At 31.9% G+C, this 21,386-nt stretch overlaps 1 protein-coding gene and 1 long non-coding RNA gene across 2 annotated transcripts in view; both read right to left on the reverse strand.

The window, feature by feature from the left end:
* LOC143051559 (uncharacterized) overlaps window positions 1-21,386 on the reverse strand; it is a 428,761-nt gene that overhangs the window by 315,215 nt on the left and 92,160 nt on the right. The gene's annotated exons all lie outside the window — the stretch shown is intronic.
* The window catches only part of LOC143051965 (uncharacterized), a 61,004-nt gene that overhangs the window by 9,726 nt on the left and 29,892 nt on the right, over window positions 1-21,386 (reverse strand). Inside the window, exons 5-11 of the mRNA XM_076224943.1 lie at window positions 20,499-20,605; window positions 17,608-18,061; window positions 6,802-7,574; window positions 6,285-6,315; window positions 4,486-4,757; window positions 3,525-3,552; window positions 1,573-1,896 (exon numbers count right to left, since the gene is read on the reverse strand). Coding sequence (XP_076081058.1) covers window positions 1,573-1,896; window positions 3,525-3,552; window positions 4,486-4,757; window positions 6,285-6,315; window positions 6,802-7,574; window positions 17,608-18,061; window positions 20,499-20,605 — 1,989 coding nt within the window. The remainder of the gene's footprint in view (window positions 1-1,572; window positions 1,897-3,524; window positions 3,553-4,485; window positions 4,758-6,284; window positions 6,316-6,801; window positions 7,575-17,607; window positions 18,062-20,498; window positions 20,606-21,386) is intronic.

The following is a 21,386-nucleotide window of genomic DNA, read 5'->3' on the forward strand; positions in this document are numbered from 1 at the left end:
AAAGCGATATAACGCACATGCTTGCTGAACCAACACTAACTATGCCCAATTTATTTCAATGAATACGGATCATTTGATAAAATCGATAACGGAAAAGATTCCCGAAAAGGTACTAATGTATAAAAAAAGGAAAGAAATTATTTAACAAAGATCTGTATGTGTATTCACAATATTTATTTTATATAATTGTGAAATCAATTGTACTATATACTAATATTATGAATAAGTTATATCTTACAAAATAGTGCTTCCCTAAACTATTAGGTAAACTAACATGAGGGATACTAAGTTACAAGCTGTAAACTTAGTAAATTGTTACAGCAAATATGCAATAAAGATATTATTACGTTTAAAAAAAAAAAAAAAAAAAAGGGATATAGATTCCTTTAAAACTGTATCTTTACATTAAAATGTTCTTTCTATTAATTTATTATGCAACCAACAGATACCACTGATATGTTAACAAGGGCACTGTCTGCATAGTTTTTTGGAAGGCAAAGAGACTGATACATGCATACAAAACAAATATTCATAGTTTGTGAATTTCCCTCAATTTTATCTTGTAGATTGAGAGAAATTTGAAAAAGTGTATGGCAAATGAACAATTATGATCAATGCTAAGTAATGATACTAATAAATCTTTCACAGGCTAAACAGCCTCTACCGATTCTAGCAGCTTTTCAGTTTTGATTGATTTTTTTGTAATGAGTTCAAATGTTTTGACTGGTTTTTATTTTATGTAAGTTTATATACGAAAAAATATACGAAAAAAATACAACAATAATTGTTATTAAATGTTATTAATTTACTTGAGGTAAGATAATATAAAGGGTTTTTTTCAAGGCTAGTACGAACAAGAATGTGTCCAAAGTACACGGATGCCCCACTCGCACTATCCTTTCCCATGTTCCATGGACCGTGAAATTGGGTAATAATCTAATTTGGTATTAAAATTAGAAAGATTATACTATAGGGAACATATGTACTAAGTTTCAAATTGATTGGATTTCAATTTTATCAAAAACTACCTTGACCAAAAACTTTAACCTGTAACTCCCACTTTCATTTTCTATGTTTAGTGGACCGTGAAATTGGGGTCAAAAGTCTATTTTGGCTTCAAAATTAAAAAAAGATTATATCATAAGCAACAAGTTTACTAAGTTTCAAGTTGATTGGACTTCAGCTTCACCAAAAACTATCTTGACCAAAAACTTTAACCTGAAACTCCCACTTTCATTTTCGATGTTCAGTGGACCGTGAAATTGAGGTCAAAAGTCTAATCTGGCTTTAAAATTAGAAAGATCATATATCATAAGCAACAAGTCTACTAAGTTTCAAGTTGATTGGACTTCAGCTTCATCAAAAACTACCTTGACCAAAAACTTTAACCTGAACAGACGGACGCACATACGGACACACGGACGAACAGAGCCACAGACCAGAAAACATAATGCCCCTCTACTATCGTAGGTGGGGCATAAAAATATTTTATGTTTGATGGATCGTATAGTGTATCTTATTCAAAAGACTTACAGATATATAAAATGTATTCCCACTTTAAGATAGTATTACCTATTACTGTTTCTACAGCTCTCAGTGTTTTAGGATCAACATTCTTTACAACCTCCTCTAGACACTGTGCACCTTTTCTACTATTTACCAAAGCTTGTTCAAGGGCACGTATTGTAGGTCGTACTAATTTGTCTCTCCTCCAAGTAAATAAGACTTCCTTACTCTGGGCAGTCAAGTCACAATTACATTTGTCTATATTCTCTAAATCTGCTATGGACAATCCAAGTTCTGTTCCTAGTTGAAAGACCATTTTACCAATCTGTGGTGATATGTTATCTAATATTTCATCTGTAGGAATTGAATCTAAGATATCGTCTGAAATATCTGTATGAAAAACAAATGTTTATTCTTCTAAAAATAGAAATTAGGTAAACATTTGGAGGAGTTTTTTCTATAAAATATTTCCGAACACTAAAAAACTACATTTTTTTAACTCTGTTTTATGATGTAACAATGCTGCTGGCCTTTTCAACACAAGAAACATATATTTAAATATAATATTTAGATTTTATCGGGGCCTTTTATAGCTGACTATGCAGTATGGGCTTTGCTCATTGTTGAAGGCCGTACGGTGACCTATAGTTGTTGATGTCTGTGTCATTTTGGTCTTTTGTGGATAATTGTTCATTGGCATTCATACCACATCTTCTTTTTTATAATATCTAGTCATTTAATTAAATCATACGTGTGACCTTCCTGATTTAGAAACAATGTAACCAAATATGAAAATGAATTCGATCTTTCGTTTGACCTATTTACAGTTGGGTTAAAAATGGCCAAAAGGTTTTAAAAAAATGACTTCTCTTAGGGTTTTAAGGGAACATATTTAGTCCTGAGCTAGCCATCATATGTATAAAAACTCACACAGGGTAACACGTTTCTCCTCAATATAAAATGCTGCAAAGGCACTGTATTACAATAGTTGGAAGGCAAAAGCAAGTCTAAGAACAAATAGCATTGATTACACAATATATCAATAATTTTACATATACATAACTGTATAAAATATAGTACATGTCAACAAAGTTCTGACCACTGGGTCACTTGTGACACTATCATGCCATTGGAGACAAAATGTGTACCAGCAATGGCATTGACCAAATGGTGGTTTATACAATTTATCAAGGCTACAAGGCTTATATTTTAGTGCAACAGACACGCTATTAACTACATAAACACGTAAGTAGCTTTCCAACTTAGAAGAGTTGCAGGACCAAAGTAAAAGCAAAATTAAAGTATCACATGTATCACTCGAAAGAATTGAATTTCTTCTTTGGTCAAAATTTAAATTATAATTGTACCATTTTCATGAGTTTAGCAAAATATTATGGACAATAAATTGAAAATGGTGCAATTAATACAAACAACATAAAATCATAACAATAAGTGATCACAATCAATTTCATTGAATATGTTGATTAACAACAAATGCACGTTACGCAGTTAAACTTAATATGTTAGAGAATCCAGGAAACGTCAGAAACTAACTCTGGTTGTACCACCATCAGGAACGCTCAAACTGAAACATTTCAATGTGAGGGATGTATAAATAAAATGAAACGTACGGAACTTTGTAAACATAAACACAAAACTTAATCAAAACCATGCATGTGTAAAACAAAGGTTAAGGCAATTGTATATATAAAAAGTAAAAACACAAAAATACTGAACTCCAAGGAAAATCAAAAAGGAAAATCCAAAATCAAAAGGCAAAAACAAAAGTCCAAACACATCAAACTGTTATGTGTGTGTTATGTGTGTGAACTTTCGTCATTTAACATATTGCATCAAATGATGAGTGATATGTTTGACAATCACAGATACAAACCACTAAATATCTTCTTCATATCTGTTTGGAGAGGGGATAATAAAAGTACTAATAATCATGATCGAGTGAAAGTAGCCGGATTTATGTAAAGATCTTCATCATGTTCATAGTTCTAATAACTTACTAGACATCACTTGTTTTCTCCTCCGCATCTGTAAACGATTAATATCAGACATTAAATTGTTTCAATGACTAAGTTTTTTCAAATGTTACACAATGTTTATATAAGACTATTGTCAACAGACGAGCTAAATGAATGAATCATACCCCCTTCTAAACAAGAAATCATACTTAAACAATATGCTTAGACAAAAGGCTTTCAGAGTGACAGCAAACCGGATTTTCCTACAGAGGTCGAACAGTTGAGCAAGTATGGACACAACATTTAAGCTCAAAACAGCTCTGAATTTGGATTGTGATTGAATATTTAAAATAGATTAGTATCTAATTAATAATGAAAACGATGGTTGGAAATCTGAACCCCAAACAGGATCATGTAAAAATTAAACATTAACACACACAACAGAAATAAAATACCACATAACAACTATGACATCTACTTTCATAACACACATGACTTAAACAAAATAGTTGTAAAGAAATTTTGAAAACTAATGACTAAAACTAATTGAGCAGAATCCATATAATTTACTTTATCATTACTGATTCATGGAACAAGTTTGAGTTATTTCCATATGAACAGAAATTGTTTAACTGATAAAACAAACAGTTCTGTAAAATTAGATATGATTTACCCACTTAAATTAGATATGATGTTACGCAATGTATATCTTTTTTCAAATTTTAATCAAATATAATTAATAGTTCCAAATATTATTTCTTTCATTTGTCACAAACTAATATAGATCTGCAACTTTTCAATCAACAACTTTATCTACACAATGTAATGTAATGAAATATATCCTTTAATACAAAGATAATTATCTAATTAAAGGAGTTCACTTCATCTAAAAAATATATCTATAGCATTCAGAAAATGGGTCGAGTTGGAGGGTAAGAACAAAAAAACAGAAGAAAAAGACATAAAGAAAATGAGTAATTTATCAGTATCATACATAGCTTACCATACATAAGGTATGCGTTGTTATTTTCATTTCTCTTAAGCCTTTGGCCAAATCTCCAAAACGTATGCCATTGTTCTCTCTCAAATCAATAAGTGTTAAAAACTTGACCATCTGTGTATTTCTTGGGTAATTCTCTACCATATCACTCCATTCTGATTCTTCCATGTCAAGATGAATAGCTAAATCATGTATCATGCGTGTGTCACAATTAACAGACAAACGAAGCAACTCTGTGTTACTTGGAATCTGAGATAATGCATCTTCACTCAAACCTTAAATTAATATATCAAAAATACATATGATAAATTTTTACACGCACATTACATCAACATACAGCTTAAACAACATATAACCTATTTATACAAGGATAACTATCATATTTCCTAAGAAAATCGTTAAACCTGTTTTATAGCAAGATAAACCTCCCATTAAATTGACAGTTGTTAGCAGTCGCATTATATTGACAAAACTTGAATATAAACCCAAATATATAGGTAATTGGTAATTGGTAAACTTGACAATAATTTGTATATAGCAGTCAAATGATCTTCTCAGTATACGACTTATTTATTTACATTATTCATAAAAACTGAGTTTTGATATCAAATGAAAGTAGATGAAAATATTATACTTATACTGAATAACGCAACTGTTCACAAATTGTAATACAACGCTGTATACTTAGCCCGCTACACATGATATTTAATGATACATCTCTCTGACATTCCTGGTACATGTACTATTAATCTTTCTCAAATTACAAAGTTTAAGTCGCATATAGAAATTGGTTGATATGCATGATGTGTCTGTGATACAAAAAAAATAGAAAACCAACAGAAGACTTGTTGTTTATGGAATTGCATATTAAGATACAAAATGTCTTCTATAACTATAATTTACCGATAGCTTCTTATCTTATTGTGAAATTTTAACTAAATGCACATTTGATTGGTGTAATTTGTAAGAACAGTAGGTAATGCTTTCTTTTTTGACATCTGGTATCGTTCCACTTTTAGCTCCAGAGATTTTCTTATGATTTGATTTGTTCCAAAAGTTCAACACCAGTAATCTTCAATTGTCTCTAATTTATTTAAAGCAGATATTTAGTTCATATATATATATAGAACTGTTTTTTAACGAGAAAACAAATTTCATTCAATTTCCCTCTAATGTATTATGCATCATCTGCAATGAGAATCCAGTGATGCATACTAAGAACCAATTGGACATCTGTTCAAATATAAGTGTTATTGATTCCTTGCCATATTTAGCCTCTGAGGTCATTGTCTCAATGTATATTTTCAGAATGTTTATGTTATTTTCATTGTATTTCTTTTTAAGATCATATGAGCAGTTTGATGTCATCTCCAAAGTATTTTTGGTTGGAATCGTAGCAGGAAGTTCTTCACAAATGCGATGTTTGATGACAAAAAACAAGAACTTTGTTTCTATCGTTCTTTTTTTTTGTAAAAAAAAAACCCTCACTGTTTAATCAAAAGATGTAACTGACCTGTGAATGGGGAATTAAACTTGGTATAATTTAGTGTCTAATGAAATCAACCGTTAAATAGTAAAAGAATAGATTTATTACGAAACCCAAGAGCATTGAAATCAAATAATTCTCATATGTTATATCATTTACAACTAAGGTATCCTAGGGGTTGACACCTTCATGGTTTAATTAGTTCAGTCAGTTAAGGAAGTATCACTGACAGATCATGTCAGTTCGTTATTAACTCTTTAGGTATTATTCTATCAATAACAAAACACAAAGTTAAATACAAAACACATAACTATACCTGTACAATCCGGATCACACTGCTTTTGTTTCTATTAAAGGAAAACAAATATATAATTGTAAATTCAACATCCACAAGAAACAGCACAGACACTAGTTATAACAAAGCATAAACTAAACACAACAATTTGAACTATTAACAGTAACTATGACCTGAATTTGATTAATTAACATTGACAAATCTTTCTGTAAATATCTTATTAGCTAACTGCAAACAGATTAAGCTTAGAGCTGATATAAAACTCAATAAGGTAAACTCCCTCGTGAAATGTAAGTAATGTCTTATAATAAGAAAACAACAATGCGTCCATAGTACACAGATGCTCCACCTGCATTATTACTTTCTGTGTTCAGTGGACCGTAAAATTGGGGTCAAAACACTAATTTGGCATTAAAAGTAGAAAGCTCATAGGGAACTTGTGTACAAAGTTTCAACTTCAACTAAATCTCTTTATTGTGGTAGGGGAAATTAAGTGATTACACAAAAAAACTTGAATATTCAATGCTAGTATTCAAACCTGTTTCTGGTTCCAAACCTTCCAGTTGAGTGTAATGTCGTCACCATGGTTACAAACGCACTCATCAGTTTTTAAAGCTAATCTTTCTTCTGGAAAGTAACAGATAAATCTTGAGCAGGAATACTCAGTGTGAAATGGTAGTTGACTGATGACTTTTTCGTGGACAGTGGACTGATAAAATTCCGAAATCCTCTCCAATGTTAAATGCAAACATTCTCTGACACTAGTGGCTATCTCAGGAACTATCAGGCCCTTGGAGCGTTTGTGGACTAGGTACAGTAAGATCTTGTTACCTTCTACACAGACAACGATATCATGCTCTTTATCAACTGATAACCCAACAAACCCAGAAAACATAAGTTTCCTTCCACAGTATTGTTTTAATGTCCACATACTGAGACATGCACATATGAGACGATTTGGTAAGGCAGGAGGTATGATGGTTCCTTTGAAAACAAAGGCCAAACTTACAGTCCTCTCTGGTGTACATTCTTGTGTCAAGAAATCTGTATCATTTCTTTGGGTAAGCATACAGGGTACAAAGAAGTTTTCTATTGGTAGACGACTTCCTGTTTTCATATCATATCTCCGTTGTTCGGATACGATATCTAGATGTATCAGCATATCAAATATGTATTCTTTAAATGGTAAAATCTGACGGAATTCTTCTTGTTCCCAAATCTGGTAGAGGTCTCCTTTTTGTATCATTCCATTTTCAGACATCTTTTTGAAGGTTTTCCTTGTTTTATTTTCTTTTGGCCAAAATGCAACATCTATAAATATGAAATAAAGAAGATGTTATCAGACTTCATATATAGTTTATATTATGAGGTAATACCTGTCTATAAAAGCTAAATGATCAAACAATTGGTATCGCTCACTTAGATCATCACTGGAAAAAACAATTTATCCTAATATTTAAATTAAATGTCTTTTATATCAGAACACATCAAAAAATATTTGTTTGTCTAGTCTGTTATAACAGGATTTGATATCAGATCAAAGTTGAATCATTTCCCATTTGTAAGAAAATAATCTGAAACAAGGCTTGCATGTGCTGTGGGAAAAACTGTGAGTTTTCAAATGTTTGCATGGTTTGTACATGTTATCTGTAGAAGAAACACTAAGAATGATGCATGGTAGTCATCCATGATGACATCATGTCAGTCAATTACTGTCGTTCAGATTTTTATTTTCCAGCTTTTAGCACATAAAGTTTACTCCTCAGTTACTATTTATTCTAAGTACATGAAGTAAACAAATATTTTGAATGTCTATTACCATGATTACCTTGATTAAGTACATTCCTTTTCGGTGGGTAGTTTATTAATTTTGAAGTAAGTTCCCAAGCTGTGATCGTATATATAAAGAAGACAATTATGTTAAACACACTGAATGTGGGTTTTTTCCTTGACAAATACATGAAATATGATATTTATAAAATAGGGGCGAGATATACCAGAGGGATATTCAAACTCATAAACTGACATCGCCATGGCTAAAAAAGAAAGACATACAGACAAATATGATATTATAAAATAGGGCAAAATATACCAGAGGGACATTAAAACTCATAAACTGACATCTCCAAGGCTAAAAAAGAAAAACACAAACAGACAAATATGATATTATAAAATAGGGGCCAAATATACCAGAGGGACATTGAAACTCATAAACTGACATAGCCTTGGCTTAAAAAGAAAAAGACAAACAGACAAATATGATATTATAAAATAGGAGCCAAATATAACAGAGGGACATTCATACTCATAAACTGACATCGCCATGGCTAACAAAGAAAAACACAAACAGACAAATATGATATTATAAAATAGGGGTGAAATATACCAGAGGCACATTCAAATTCATAAACTGACATCGCCATGGCTAAAAAAGAAAAAGACAAACAGACAAATAAGATATTATAAAATAGGGGCCAAATATAACAGAGGGACATTGAAACTCATAAACTGACATCGCCATGGCTAAAAAAGAAAAACACAAACAGACAAATATGATATTATAAAATAGGGCAAAATATAACAGAGGGACATTCACTCATAAACTGACATTGCCAGGGCTAAAAAAGGAAAAGACAAACAGACAAATATGATATTTTAAAACAGGAGCGAAATATACCAGAGGGACATTGAAACTCATAAACTGACATAGCCATGGCTAATAAAGTACCAGACAAACAGACAAATATGATATTATAAAACAGGAGCAAGATATACCAGAGGGACATTGAAACTCATAAACTGACATAGCCATGGCTTAAAAAGAAAAAGACAAACAGACAAATATGATATCATAAAATAGGGCGAAATATACCAGAGGGACATTACAACTCATAAACGGACATTGCCATGGCTGAAAAAGAAAAAGACAAACAGACAAATATGATATCATAAAATAGGGCGAAATATACCAGAGAGACATTTAAACTCGTAAACTGACATTTCCAAGGCTAAAAAAGAAAAAGACAAACAGACAAATATGATATTATAAAATAGGAGCGAAATATACCAGAGGAACATTCAAACTCATAAACTGACATTGCCATGACTAAAAAAGAAAAAGACAAACAGACAAATATGATATAAAAAAATAGGGCAAAATATAACAGAGGGACATTCATACTCATAAACTGACATTGCCATGGCTAACAAAGAAAAAGACAAACAGACAAATATGATATAAAAAAATAGGGCAAAATATAACAGAGGGACATTCATACTCATAAACTGACATTGCCATGGCTAACAAAGAAAAAGACAAACAGACAAATATGATATTATAAAATAGGGGCCAAATATACCAGAGGGACATTTAAACTAAAAAACTGACATTGCCATGGCTAACAAAGAAAAACACAAACAGAGAAATATGCTATTATAAAATAGGGGTGAAATATACCAGAGGCACATTCAAATTCATAAACTGACATCGTTATGGCTAAAAAAGAAAAAGACAAACAGACAAATATGATATTATGAAATAGGGGCCAAATATAACAGAGGGACATTCATACTCATAAACTGACATTGCCATTGCTAACAAACAAAAACACAAACAGACAAATATGATATTATAAAATAGAGGTGAAATATACCAGAGGCACATTCAAATTCATAAACTGACATCGCCATGGCTTAAAAAGAAAAAGACAAACAGACAAATATGATATTATGAAATAGGGGCCAAATATAACAGAGGGACATTCATACTCATAAACTGACATTGCCCTGGCTTACAAAGAAAAACACAAACAGAAAAATATGATATTATAAAATAGGGGCGAAATATACCATTCAAACTCATAAACTGACATTGCCATAGATACGACATAATCCGTTATCATCTGTGAAACGAATATTTCATAACAGTCAACCAACTCGTGATGGTGTCCGTAAAAATTACTTTCAAATTCACCGTTTGGAACTATTGGTTTAATTTAGCAGGAATTTCTGCTCTATCGGTGAGGTTCAGATTTCCAGATGAAATGTGTTCCCTTATATAAATAGAAAGTGACGCAGTTACAACATGATGGGAGAACTAAGTATTAATAGTTGATATTCATGATTATGAAGAATAAATGTCTGCAGACTTTCAGACAATTGATTAATCCAGGATATCTTCCATCAAAATACAAGTTTCATTTAAATCTGTGTATAAAACTTGTATCTTTTGACAAATATTTCATAAATGGGAACCAATGAGTAATTTGTTACACCAGGAATCAATATGGGCACTAATATACCATTTTGCAATTGTGATCCTGCAACAAATTGAAAATAGAAACATGGAATGCGCTAAAGAGACAACTACCCGACCAAGACAAAGGTCACCAACACATCGAAAAAATCTCGCAACCGGATGTGTATCAGCTGGTCCCTAAACAATAATGTATGTATACATTCACTTTCTATAAAAAAGCCTGATATAAGAGTTTCAGTTTAAATATATAACAACTACACATTGTCTCAAAACATAATTGTGTTGGAAATCAATTCATAACTTAAAGATACTTAAAGATGTTTTCCGGTACAGGATCCTCACGGCTCCTCTTCACCAGACTCATATATTAGGTCGTAATTATTACTGTTACTGCTGCTTCCGGTTATAACTGCGCGGTAATCAGAATAATATAATTCCTCGTTTTTCCAGTGATTGTCAAGTCTGTTTTTAAAGGCATTAACAGACGGTGTCTTAACCACTTTTTCTGGTAGTTTGTTCCAGGTTTTTGATATTCTCACCGTAAAACTATTTTTCCGTAGATTAGTATTAAACCTTTGATGAACGATTTTACTGCTATTAGTTCTAGTACTGTGCCTATTCTCTTTGCTCGACATCAGTTTTAGGAAAGTACTAGTTTCCGGGTCATATTTATTGTGTATGATCTTATAGGTTTCAATCATGTCCCCTCTTATTCTTCTGTACGCTAGTGTTGGTAATTTTAATTTCTTTAGCCTTTCTTCGTAGCTTAGGTTTTTAAGTCCCGGTATTTGTTTCGTAGCTCTCTTTTGTACACTTTCAATTTTATCGATATATTTTTTCTTAAAAGGTGCCCATACTGAACTAGCATAGTCTAGATGTGTTCTTACAAGTGTTTTATATAATGGAATAAAGATTTCTGCATTTAGATTTTTGAATGATCTTCTTAATGCCGCAAAAATTGAATTTGCTTTATTTACTTTCTCACATATATGCTTTTCAAAGGATAATTCTTCATCAATGACTACCCCTATATCCTTCTCTTCTTTGCATCTGCTTATTTCTTTTCCTAGTAGATTATATTTTTCAATATCTTGCTTTGATTTTTTGCTAATGTTTATATGTTTACATTTTTCTGGATGAAACTTGAGTAACCATGTATCACTCCATTTTTCTAGTTTGTCTAAATCCTTTTGTAATGTTTCATGGTCTCCGTCTTCCTTTATTATTTTAAAGATTTTTGTATCATCAGCAAATAAGTAAGCATCTGAGTTAACTCCTTCCGGTAAGTCATTGATGTAGAGTACAAATAAGAGTGGTCCTAGTACCGAGCCTTGCGGTATTCCTGAGGTAACATCCTTCCATTCTGATGCTTCACCATTTATTGAGACTCTTTGTTGTCTATTTGATAGAAAATCTTGTATCCAATCTAGTATAGGGTTTTGTATTCCATAATTTTCAATTTTCTTTAGTAGCCTTTTGTGTGGTACTGTATCAAATGCTTTCATAAAGTCTGTATATACACAATCTACCTCATATCCATCGTCTATCGCCTCTGTCCATTTGTCAATTACCTCTAGTAATTGCAATGATGTTGAACTCCCCGAGATAAAACCATACTGCTTATTTGAGAATAACCTGTTTAGCTTCATATGCTTTATTATGTGTTCTCTTATGATTTTCTCCAATATCTTACAAACAACTGATGTTAGACTCACTGGGCGGTAATTTTTTGCTTGCGATTTGTTCCCTTTTTTAAATATAGCGCTAACAAGTGCATTCTTCCATTCTTTTGGTACTGTCTTTTCATTCAATGATTGGTTAAAGATCAAGCTCAAGGGTTCAGCTATACTTTCCATTGTTTCCCGAAGCAGTCTGGGGTGTAGTTTATCAGGACCTGGTGATTTATCAATCTTTAGCTTTTTTAAAAGTTTCATTATCATATCTTTGTTGATTTTTAATTCAGTTTATTCATTTGCAATATTTATTGAATTTGGTACAGGGATTTCGCCATCTGGTTCTTGTGTAAATACACTTGCAAAGTATTCTGATAATATTTCCGCTTTTTCTTTATCGTCATCTGTTTTTGGAGATTTAGTATCGTCGGGATCAGTGTGTAAATCACCAATACCTTCCCTTGTCTTGGACTTTGATTTTACGTAACTCCATATAGCTTTTGGGTTTGCTTTTGCATTTTCTGATAATCCCTTCTCAAATTTCTTCTTAAGTTTATTAACTGATGATTTTGTTTTATTCCTTACTCTGCTCTAATTTCCGGGTCTTGGTTGGTTACAATTTTCTTTGACAGTATATTTTTCCTCTTAATTAATTCTCTGGTTTTTTTGTCTACTGGGAAAGCGTTTTTCTTCTTTCCAATTTGTGTCATTTGTTTTGTTGGTACAAATCTTTGTTCTAATTCATTTAGAGTGGTTAAAAAGTATTTCCAGTTTGTGTCGACAGAAAAGTCATCTTTAATTTCTTCCTGCCAGTTTATCTTTCCAATTCTAGTTTAAAATCATGGTAGTTCCCATGGTCATACAGCTTAGCTATTCTTGGTTTGTTCTTAATGTTTATATAACAGTTGTAGTCAAAGGACAATACACAGTGGTCACTTTTCCCTAGAGGGCTCATGTATTCTAGATTACTAATCATTTCTTCTTCGTTCGTCAATATCAAATCTAAGGTATGCAGAGTATCTGTACCTCTCCATCTTGTTGGTTTGATTGTATGTTGGAATAGGAAATTTTCTTGTATCGAATCTAAAAATCTGTTTTCGATGCTATTTTCATTTTCTCCTTTTGTGTTCCATATCTCCCAATCTATTGCTGGGTAATTAAAGTCTCCCATAATAAGTATATGCGAAAATCCTTTCTGAGTTGCTTCCGATATTAATTCCGTTAGTTTATCATTATATTCCTTTGTGTTGTTAGATGGTGATCTGTATATTAGGCCTATCAATAGTTTGTCATTCTGGTTAAGTTTGATCTTAATAAATATGTTTTCTTGGAATTGGGCTTCCATATTTACTTCTGTCGATTCAAGATTTGAGTCTATATATAATAGTAGTCCTCTTCCTTCATCCGTTTCTAGATTTTTCTCATACATTTTATAGTTTCCCACCTCTGGTAATGAGTATTCTGCCTTGGATGGTTTGTACCTATTAACCTTTGGTTTAACTTCTGTTATTCCAATTATCTTTGGTTTATTATCCCTTGCTCTTACTATTAATTCGGATAATTTGTTGAATAGCTGGTCTGCATTTGTATAAAAACAGTTCAATTTGGGTAGAACTGCAAAACTATTTACATTTTCGCCGTTAAAAACCTTTTCCCTATTTGTTACAGTTTTATTTACATCCTTTGAACCTTTTTTCACTACTTCTTTATTCTTATCACTTTTCTGGCCCAGGGTGGTCCTCTTACTTTGTATTGGTATTCCCCCGATATGCATTGTTCTTGTAGCTTTTTTGCCTCTGCCCATAGTACTTTCTCCTGTTCTCTTTCACTTTGTGTTAGGTCATTACTAACGTTGACTTTCTCATATTTTGGCATACCTCTGATATAATACATATTTTTGAATAGAGTGAGTTTCGAGTCTATGCTTTTAAGATTAATCAATAAGGGTCTACTATCTTTCTTACTATCGTACTTCCCTAGCTTTTTGGTTTTCATTATATTTCCTTCCTCCAGATTTATTTTTGCATCATAAAAAAGTTCATTTATTTTCTCTGTATCATGGTCTATTCTTTCTTGTTTAACCTCTGATTGATTTTCTGTAATGCCAAATATGATTAAGTTTTTCTCTCTTGCTTTTCTTTCATTCATCTCTTATATCACTGTTGTAACTGTTGCTTTCTTTTGCGGCCCTGTTCCCTTATTTTCAGCTTCCTCCATTTTTTTATGTACAGCTTCCCCTGTTTTAGTAGCTTCATCTTTAGCTATTTCTCTGATCATTTCTTTATCACAGCTATTTTTAATTATTGATTCTTCTACTATTTCCCTAACCCTTGTCTCGTCACATTTAGTGTCAACAGCTAATTCTAAAGATTGTATTCTCTGCTCATAATTTGCCATTATCTCCTTGCATCTCGCCTCTATCTTTAGATCAGTAACTATGTGTTCTTCTACTATCTTTCTACATGGGACGCAGAACCACATTGAGTCTGTTTTGCTTAGAAGGTCATATTCTGGTTTTGATTTGTTAAGGCACTTGATACAAAAGTGATCCTTGCATCTCTGGCATTCTAGAAGTTTAGCATTTGGGTCTTTATATATTGTTGAACAGATTTTACATTCCCATGGTTATTTGTTCATTACATCTACTGATGTACCTCTGTTACGTCTCGTCATTACGCCTTCTCTTGATAGTTGATAGAGCTTCTCTATCTATTATCTAGATGAGACAGTGATAATGTGATTCTAGGGCTTCCCTAAAAAATCTAATTATACACCTATTTGCTTTCGTTGTATGATAGAGCTTCTCTATCTTACTCTTAAGATTAAAATAACTGTCCTTGTATATGTAGTAGGGCTTCCCTAGCTATTACTGTTATCTTATGTTATCCTTTATTGATTTACCCTTGAGCTTGTAGTATAGGGCTTCCCTATCCTAAATAAAATATTTCCAACTCTTAATTGCACTTTTTCCAGACTGGGACACCTTTATTTATAGTATAGGGCTTCCCTATCCTAAATAAAAAATATTTTCCACTCTCATTTGTACTCTTTCCAGTATGGGTCACCTTTGTTTATTTTATAGGGCTTCCCTATAATTTATTTCCTTGAATTCTAAATATAGACAAAAGGGCTTCCCTATTTATTCTAAGTTGTTACATTTGCTATATATATCTAACTCATTTAGGGCTTCCCTATAAGAGTCATTCAGCTTATAATAAGGCTTCCTTATAATAAGTTTGTCTAACACCTATCTTCTGATAGTTCTAGCGCTAGATCAATGAGTTTATAAATCCATAGTTCGTGTTGGATGTACACCGTCTTGAACATATTATAGTTTTTCCTATATCTTACCCTTCTGTCCTTTTTTGATTTATTTGATATTATTAAATCTTGTGATAGCCTAGGAGTTGCTGTATTTCTGTTGATTAGTTTTATCTGACGATTGTAGTAATCAACTTGATTGCACACTTGATTGTCAATTTCTGTGGATAACTGTACTAATCTGTTCTTTTTAAATTTATTTATCACTAGAGATGGTTTTTTATTTGGTTTAGGTCTTTCATTGCCTTCTTTTCTAATTGCATATTTATTGTTTGCGCTAGTTATAGAATAATATGGACAGTCTATAAACCATTCTGTGCTGGTTTTAAATCTTGAATTTGTTTTTTTACTTCTCTGTATGTGGTCAGAAAGAATTCTATGCTTTGGTATGGGTATTTTCTTGTTTCTATTACTCTATTTACTTTCCTTGTAATTTCACAAGTGCCTAACCATATGTAAACTATTGGGTGACGATTTTAGTTTTTGAAGTAGGTCTCCAATATGATGTTTATTTTCTATGGTTGCCCCTCTTTTGTATATTACTTTGAAATTTCCTTTAACGGAATTTGGTGTGAATTCTTGTAATCCAACTCCTTTACTATCAGTGAAAAGGTATGTTTCTCGGTCTAGCGCCGTACCTCTAATTTTTGAGTAAAACTTCTTCCTTTCTTTCAATATTTTTGTCACCGACATATATGTTTTATATAAACTGTATTAAGTCAATTTGTTGCAATATGGAAAAGTTTAAACAGTAATTGTTTTATTTTCACATTAGATTTGTTCCGAGAAAGAACTACTTGCATTCTCAAAGTTTTTTTAGCATTGTTCAAATATATTTTACATTTTGAAACCATATAGTCCTATAGTTATACCGATATCCTTTATACTTAATAAATATCAGTTTCAGTTTAAATTGAAAAAAAATATATTATATTTAAGTTTCGTAAAATTTTGATATCATGAAGTAAACTTAAGAGAACAGAAACGAAATATTCTGCATTGTTTCCATTTGTAAGAAGCATAACTCTATAACGGTAAAAGGGAAGGCACCAAAATTCAAACTTGATCTTTGTTTAGTGGTTATACGCATTTTGTATAGAATTCATAAAGTTTGGTTGAGGCAGGGACTTTCTATACTAACGGGACTAGTCACTTATAATGATATCTATACACATTATCAGACTGATCTCGGCCTTAGCTGATGTCACGTGACTTTATAGCAAATCATTTCACATTTACGAGTATTTTACATAAATACAAATAAACTATATGTTCAAGTTTAACAAAAAATCGTTTTTATGAAATTTTATATATTTTGTCATTGCAAACTGCAGCTTTTCATGTTTTTCAAAAGATTTCTTTTAAATATTGATCTTTAAACTTTGAGGAATTTGTTCGTTAAATTTTCAGTGGCCGCCATCTTGTGTGATATGGTAACCATTTTACGCAACTGGGGTGTTCTTCAAAACGATACGTCTACTTAAGTACTTCATCATTCTTTCAAAATCTTATATTTTTTTGTCATCTTAAATCGCTATTAATCAGATTTTATATATACAACTAATAATAATTATACAATTACAATGTACTGTGAAGTATGCAAATAACTACTAGCTTCGTATACGAGATATCGTATATCAGAGATACGAAACTAAGTTTACTGTTGGGTGGTAACTTTAAACAGGCGGCTGAGTAATCAGTTAAAATCAATAAAGACGAGTCCTGTTAGTATAGAAAGTCCCTGGTTGAGGCAAACATAAGTAAGGAAATGGAAACAAAAAACAGCAATTTACCCATTTGCCGGTTGCCTGCTGCCGTTCATCACCAATTAAAAAAACCAACATTTTCATTCAGAAATCTGTTAAAAAATTGCATGCATTTCACAATTATTAACACTGTGGATAAAAAAAAATATTAATCTTTTTACTAATCATATTACATAAAAGTTCTCACATACCAACACAAATATTAGTATAGGATATTATCCAACAGTCTGTCATCTCTAATAAAAGGTAGGTAAACACTTTTTGGATGTTGGAACATTTTTACCTGCAATATATATATTCACTTCACAATGAAAATACATACACACCTGTGATAAAAGATCTCATAACTTCCACCATAAGAAGGGGGTTGATTATTACATTATCTCTTAGCTGGGGGGTATCGAAATAAACAATCTTCCCCAGAGAATGATGAAAATGTAGGAAATCAGTCAACTGCTCAGGGGACAGGACAGACACCTCGCTGATAGCATTTAATTCTTTAACTTCAGCCAATGACATTATTTGTTTTCCTTCTGCCACTAGTTCAGCGATCTCTAGCTCTAGTGGAACACAAGCATTGGGCATTCTTTCACCCCAGCATGGGTGGTCGAATGTAAGTTCTGTTATTGTTTTCTTCAGAACTTCTATTTCTGGGTCAGCTTGATCTTTGGCATTGACAAATATTAGAGGTCTAAGGACCAGATGATGTTTTCCCTCGTGGTCTTTAAACAACTCCTCAATTCCTCTGTAAAGCTCTTCACGTCTGGTCTCAATATTCTCCTGTTAAACATAAAAAGTTGACAGAATAATACACTGTAAAGATACTGTATCGCACACCTGGTGATTTAAATGCATCTTCAATGGTGGAATAACAACAACAACAATACTTTATTTTAAGAGAGTTACACAATTAGCTAATCTTCCCTGAGGCCCTCATCATGAAAAATCAAACAAAATGCAAACCTATACATTGCATACATTTGCATGAAAAGTCAAGTATGATAATAATGTTTAATACAACTTGATAAAATGTGATAAAAAAAAAAATATGATGACATAATCAGTTTTTAATATTATTTATACAGCTAGGTTGATTTCAATAAATGATCTGTTATAAATGTTGTATTTGAAAGAATTAACATTTGTAATATTTCTTCACGGTATTGGCAAAGTATTCCACAAGAAAGGTCTAGAATACATAATTTTTTTTTTGAACAATTCTGTTTGGGGTTTAGGGAGTATGATGTTTCCTTGAACAGCATTTCTCAAGGGGTATGTATTTCTGTCTGAAACATAATGAAACTTGTCAGCTAGATATGATGGGGCATCATGTGTAATGCACTTAAATGTCATCACAAACTTGTGATATCTTATTATCTGTTCAACTGTCAACCAGTTTAAGTGTTTGAATAAGGGCGAAGAAGGAGGGAAAGGGTCGGGTTCTAGTATTAATCTTGCAGCTCTCTTTTGTAATTTTAATATCCTTTTTAAATCCTCACTGCTACAAGTACTTCACACTAAACAACAATAATCAATTAGTGGCAAGATAAAACCATTATAGAATAATTTTCTGCATTTTAGATTTAGAATTTTTTTAATCTTTAATAGTAGATATAGTCTAGAGGATATTTTTGAGCAGATCACATCAATTTAATTTGTCCATGTGAGGGAAGGGTCAATTTTAATGCCTAAAAGACTTTCGCATGTGGAAGATTGTATCACTTGATTGTTAATAGTAAAACAACTCTCATTGTAATGTGGCAATGCTCTTTGCTTCGTTCCAATAATCATATATTTTGTTTTATTTTTATTGATGAACATTGTTATCATCATGATCATTGCACCATTCCTCAACACCTTTTAAATCTTCTAGTACCTTTGACTGTAGAGTTTGATAACCATTACCAGAAAGTTGTAAAGTTGAATTATCGGCATATAACAGTGAAACAATTTTTTCATATAAAAAGGAAGGTCGTTTATGTATAATATAAACAGAAGGGGGCCTAATATGGAGACTTGGGGGACACCATACTTGATATTAAGTTTTTCAGAATGAGCATTACAAATTTATACTTGTTGAGTTCTTTCATTCAAATATGATTTTTAAAAAGAAACAGCAGTATTATCAAATCCATAAATTTCAAATTTTTTTCAGAGAATATCATGATCTACTACATCAAAAGCTTTCTTAAAATCCAGCAGGACTGTTAAGTTGATATCACCATCATTCATAACGCGTTCTACAATTAGATTTATCTCAAATTTTCAAGTGACATACATCTTCTCTCAAAGGTCAATGTTACACTTTTAACCTAGATCTTATACTTTCAAAGATAACAGACTGAAACTGTTATCAGTTGTTAAATCTTACATTCCAAGGGAAATAAAATGAAAAAGGTATTTTGAAAGAAAAACTTGCTATTGATATTTTTGTTTGGTAATTCACTTTACCTACCTAGTGATGAAACACAAGTGAACAAAATAAGTCACAATTAATAAGTTGGCAATAAATCTAAAACAGGTCAAGAGAGTCTTTGCATGAACATATGCATATTGTATAATTTCAATTTTTTGTTGATAAAAATTGAACTTATTTCAAAACAAATCATGAATCGTCCTCATGCATTCTCTGTCCCCATTTTTTATTTACCCAACTCATCAACATTTGTATTACGTTTTGGAATTTCAAATATTTTGGCCTCTAACATCACTAAACTTTCATATTGTCAGCATATTTGTTGAAATAAAACTGACTTAAAAAGAAAATACAAACTTTAACATTTAAACTGAGCAATTGTCATAGTCAATAGACCATGCCCGAGAGTAACAAGGCAAAGAAAATACAAACTTTAACATTTAAACTGAACAATTGCTTAAAGTCAAAAGACCATGACCGAGAGTGACACAGCAAATAATCTCCATGACAATGAGATATATCAAATTGAATATTAATACAAATGCTAACCAATATCATTTTCTTATCTATAAGTGTTTCCTCATATATTCTACTCTAGTTATAGGCCCTGTAATCTGATCTTAAGTTTATTACCCACAAATCAATTAGGATCTTGTTCTTTCGAAAATATAGCTTTATATGAAGTTTGGTCAAGTTAAGACATATGGGCATATTATCATCATGTAAGCAGTTTTTACACATTATTCAAGTGTTTCAAATGGCAATGACTTACTACTATATTTCTAACATAAGATCACTCACCATTGATACTTTGTCCTTGTGAGTGGCCACAAACAAGATTTTTGGAATGCCTGCATATACAACCTTACAATAGGTCAGGATGGAATTGACCCAATATTGCAAGAATACTACAAAATAAAATCGAAATCTGTCATAAAAAAAAGTATAAACTAGAGGCTCTAAACATGCTAAAGAGCCTGTGTCTCTCACCTTGGTCTATGTGAATATTAAACAAAGAGAGCAGATGGAATACAAAATCATGACCAAATTTAACAAGTAATTCCATTCCCCTACTTACTTTTTTAGGCATAAAATATATGGAAATAAATCTGGATGGTGTATGAAGAAAAAATTCATCAAAACTACAATGTTTAGTCTTTGGGTAGATATTTTTATTCCTAAACATTTAGGGCAACTGCCCAAAAACTCAAACCCAGCCTTCCCTTTGTGATATGGAACCTTGTAGTATAATTTCAGAAAGATTCATACACTTACACAAAAGTTATTGTCCTGGAACTAGAAAAATGCATGTTTTTTTTACTCTTTTTTGACGCTAATTCCAAAAATTTGGAGGCAATTACCCCCAAAATCAATCCCAGCATTTCCTTTGTAATATGGAACCTTGTGGTACAATGTCAGAGAGATTCATACACTAACACACAAGTTATTGTCTGGAAGTTACAAAAATGCTTATTTTTGGCCCCTTTTTCCTTAAATGTTGGTACCATAACCCCCAAAATCAAACCCAACCTTCCTTTTGTGGTATTGAACCTTATGGTAATATTATATAGAGATCCATTTCTTAAACTTAAGTTATTGTGCAAAAACCATCATGTCTTCGGACGACGACAACGACACCAATTTCAAACCAATATATGACCGCAAAAATATAATGTTGTCTGTCAATAA

Source organism: Mytilus galloprovincialis, chromosome 11 (assembly GCF_965363235.1).
Source record: "Mytilus galloprovincialis chromosome 11, xbMytGall1.hap1.1, whole genome shotgun sequence".
NCBI classification, from domain to species: domain Eukaryota; kingdom Metazoa; phylum Mollusca; class Bivalvia; order Mytilida; family Mytilidae; genus Mytilus; species Mytilus galloprovincialis.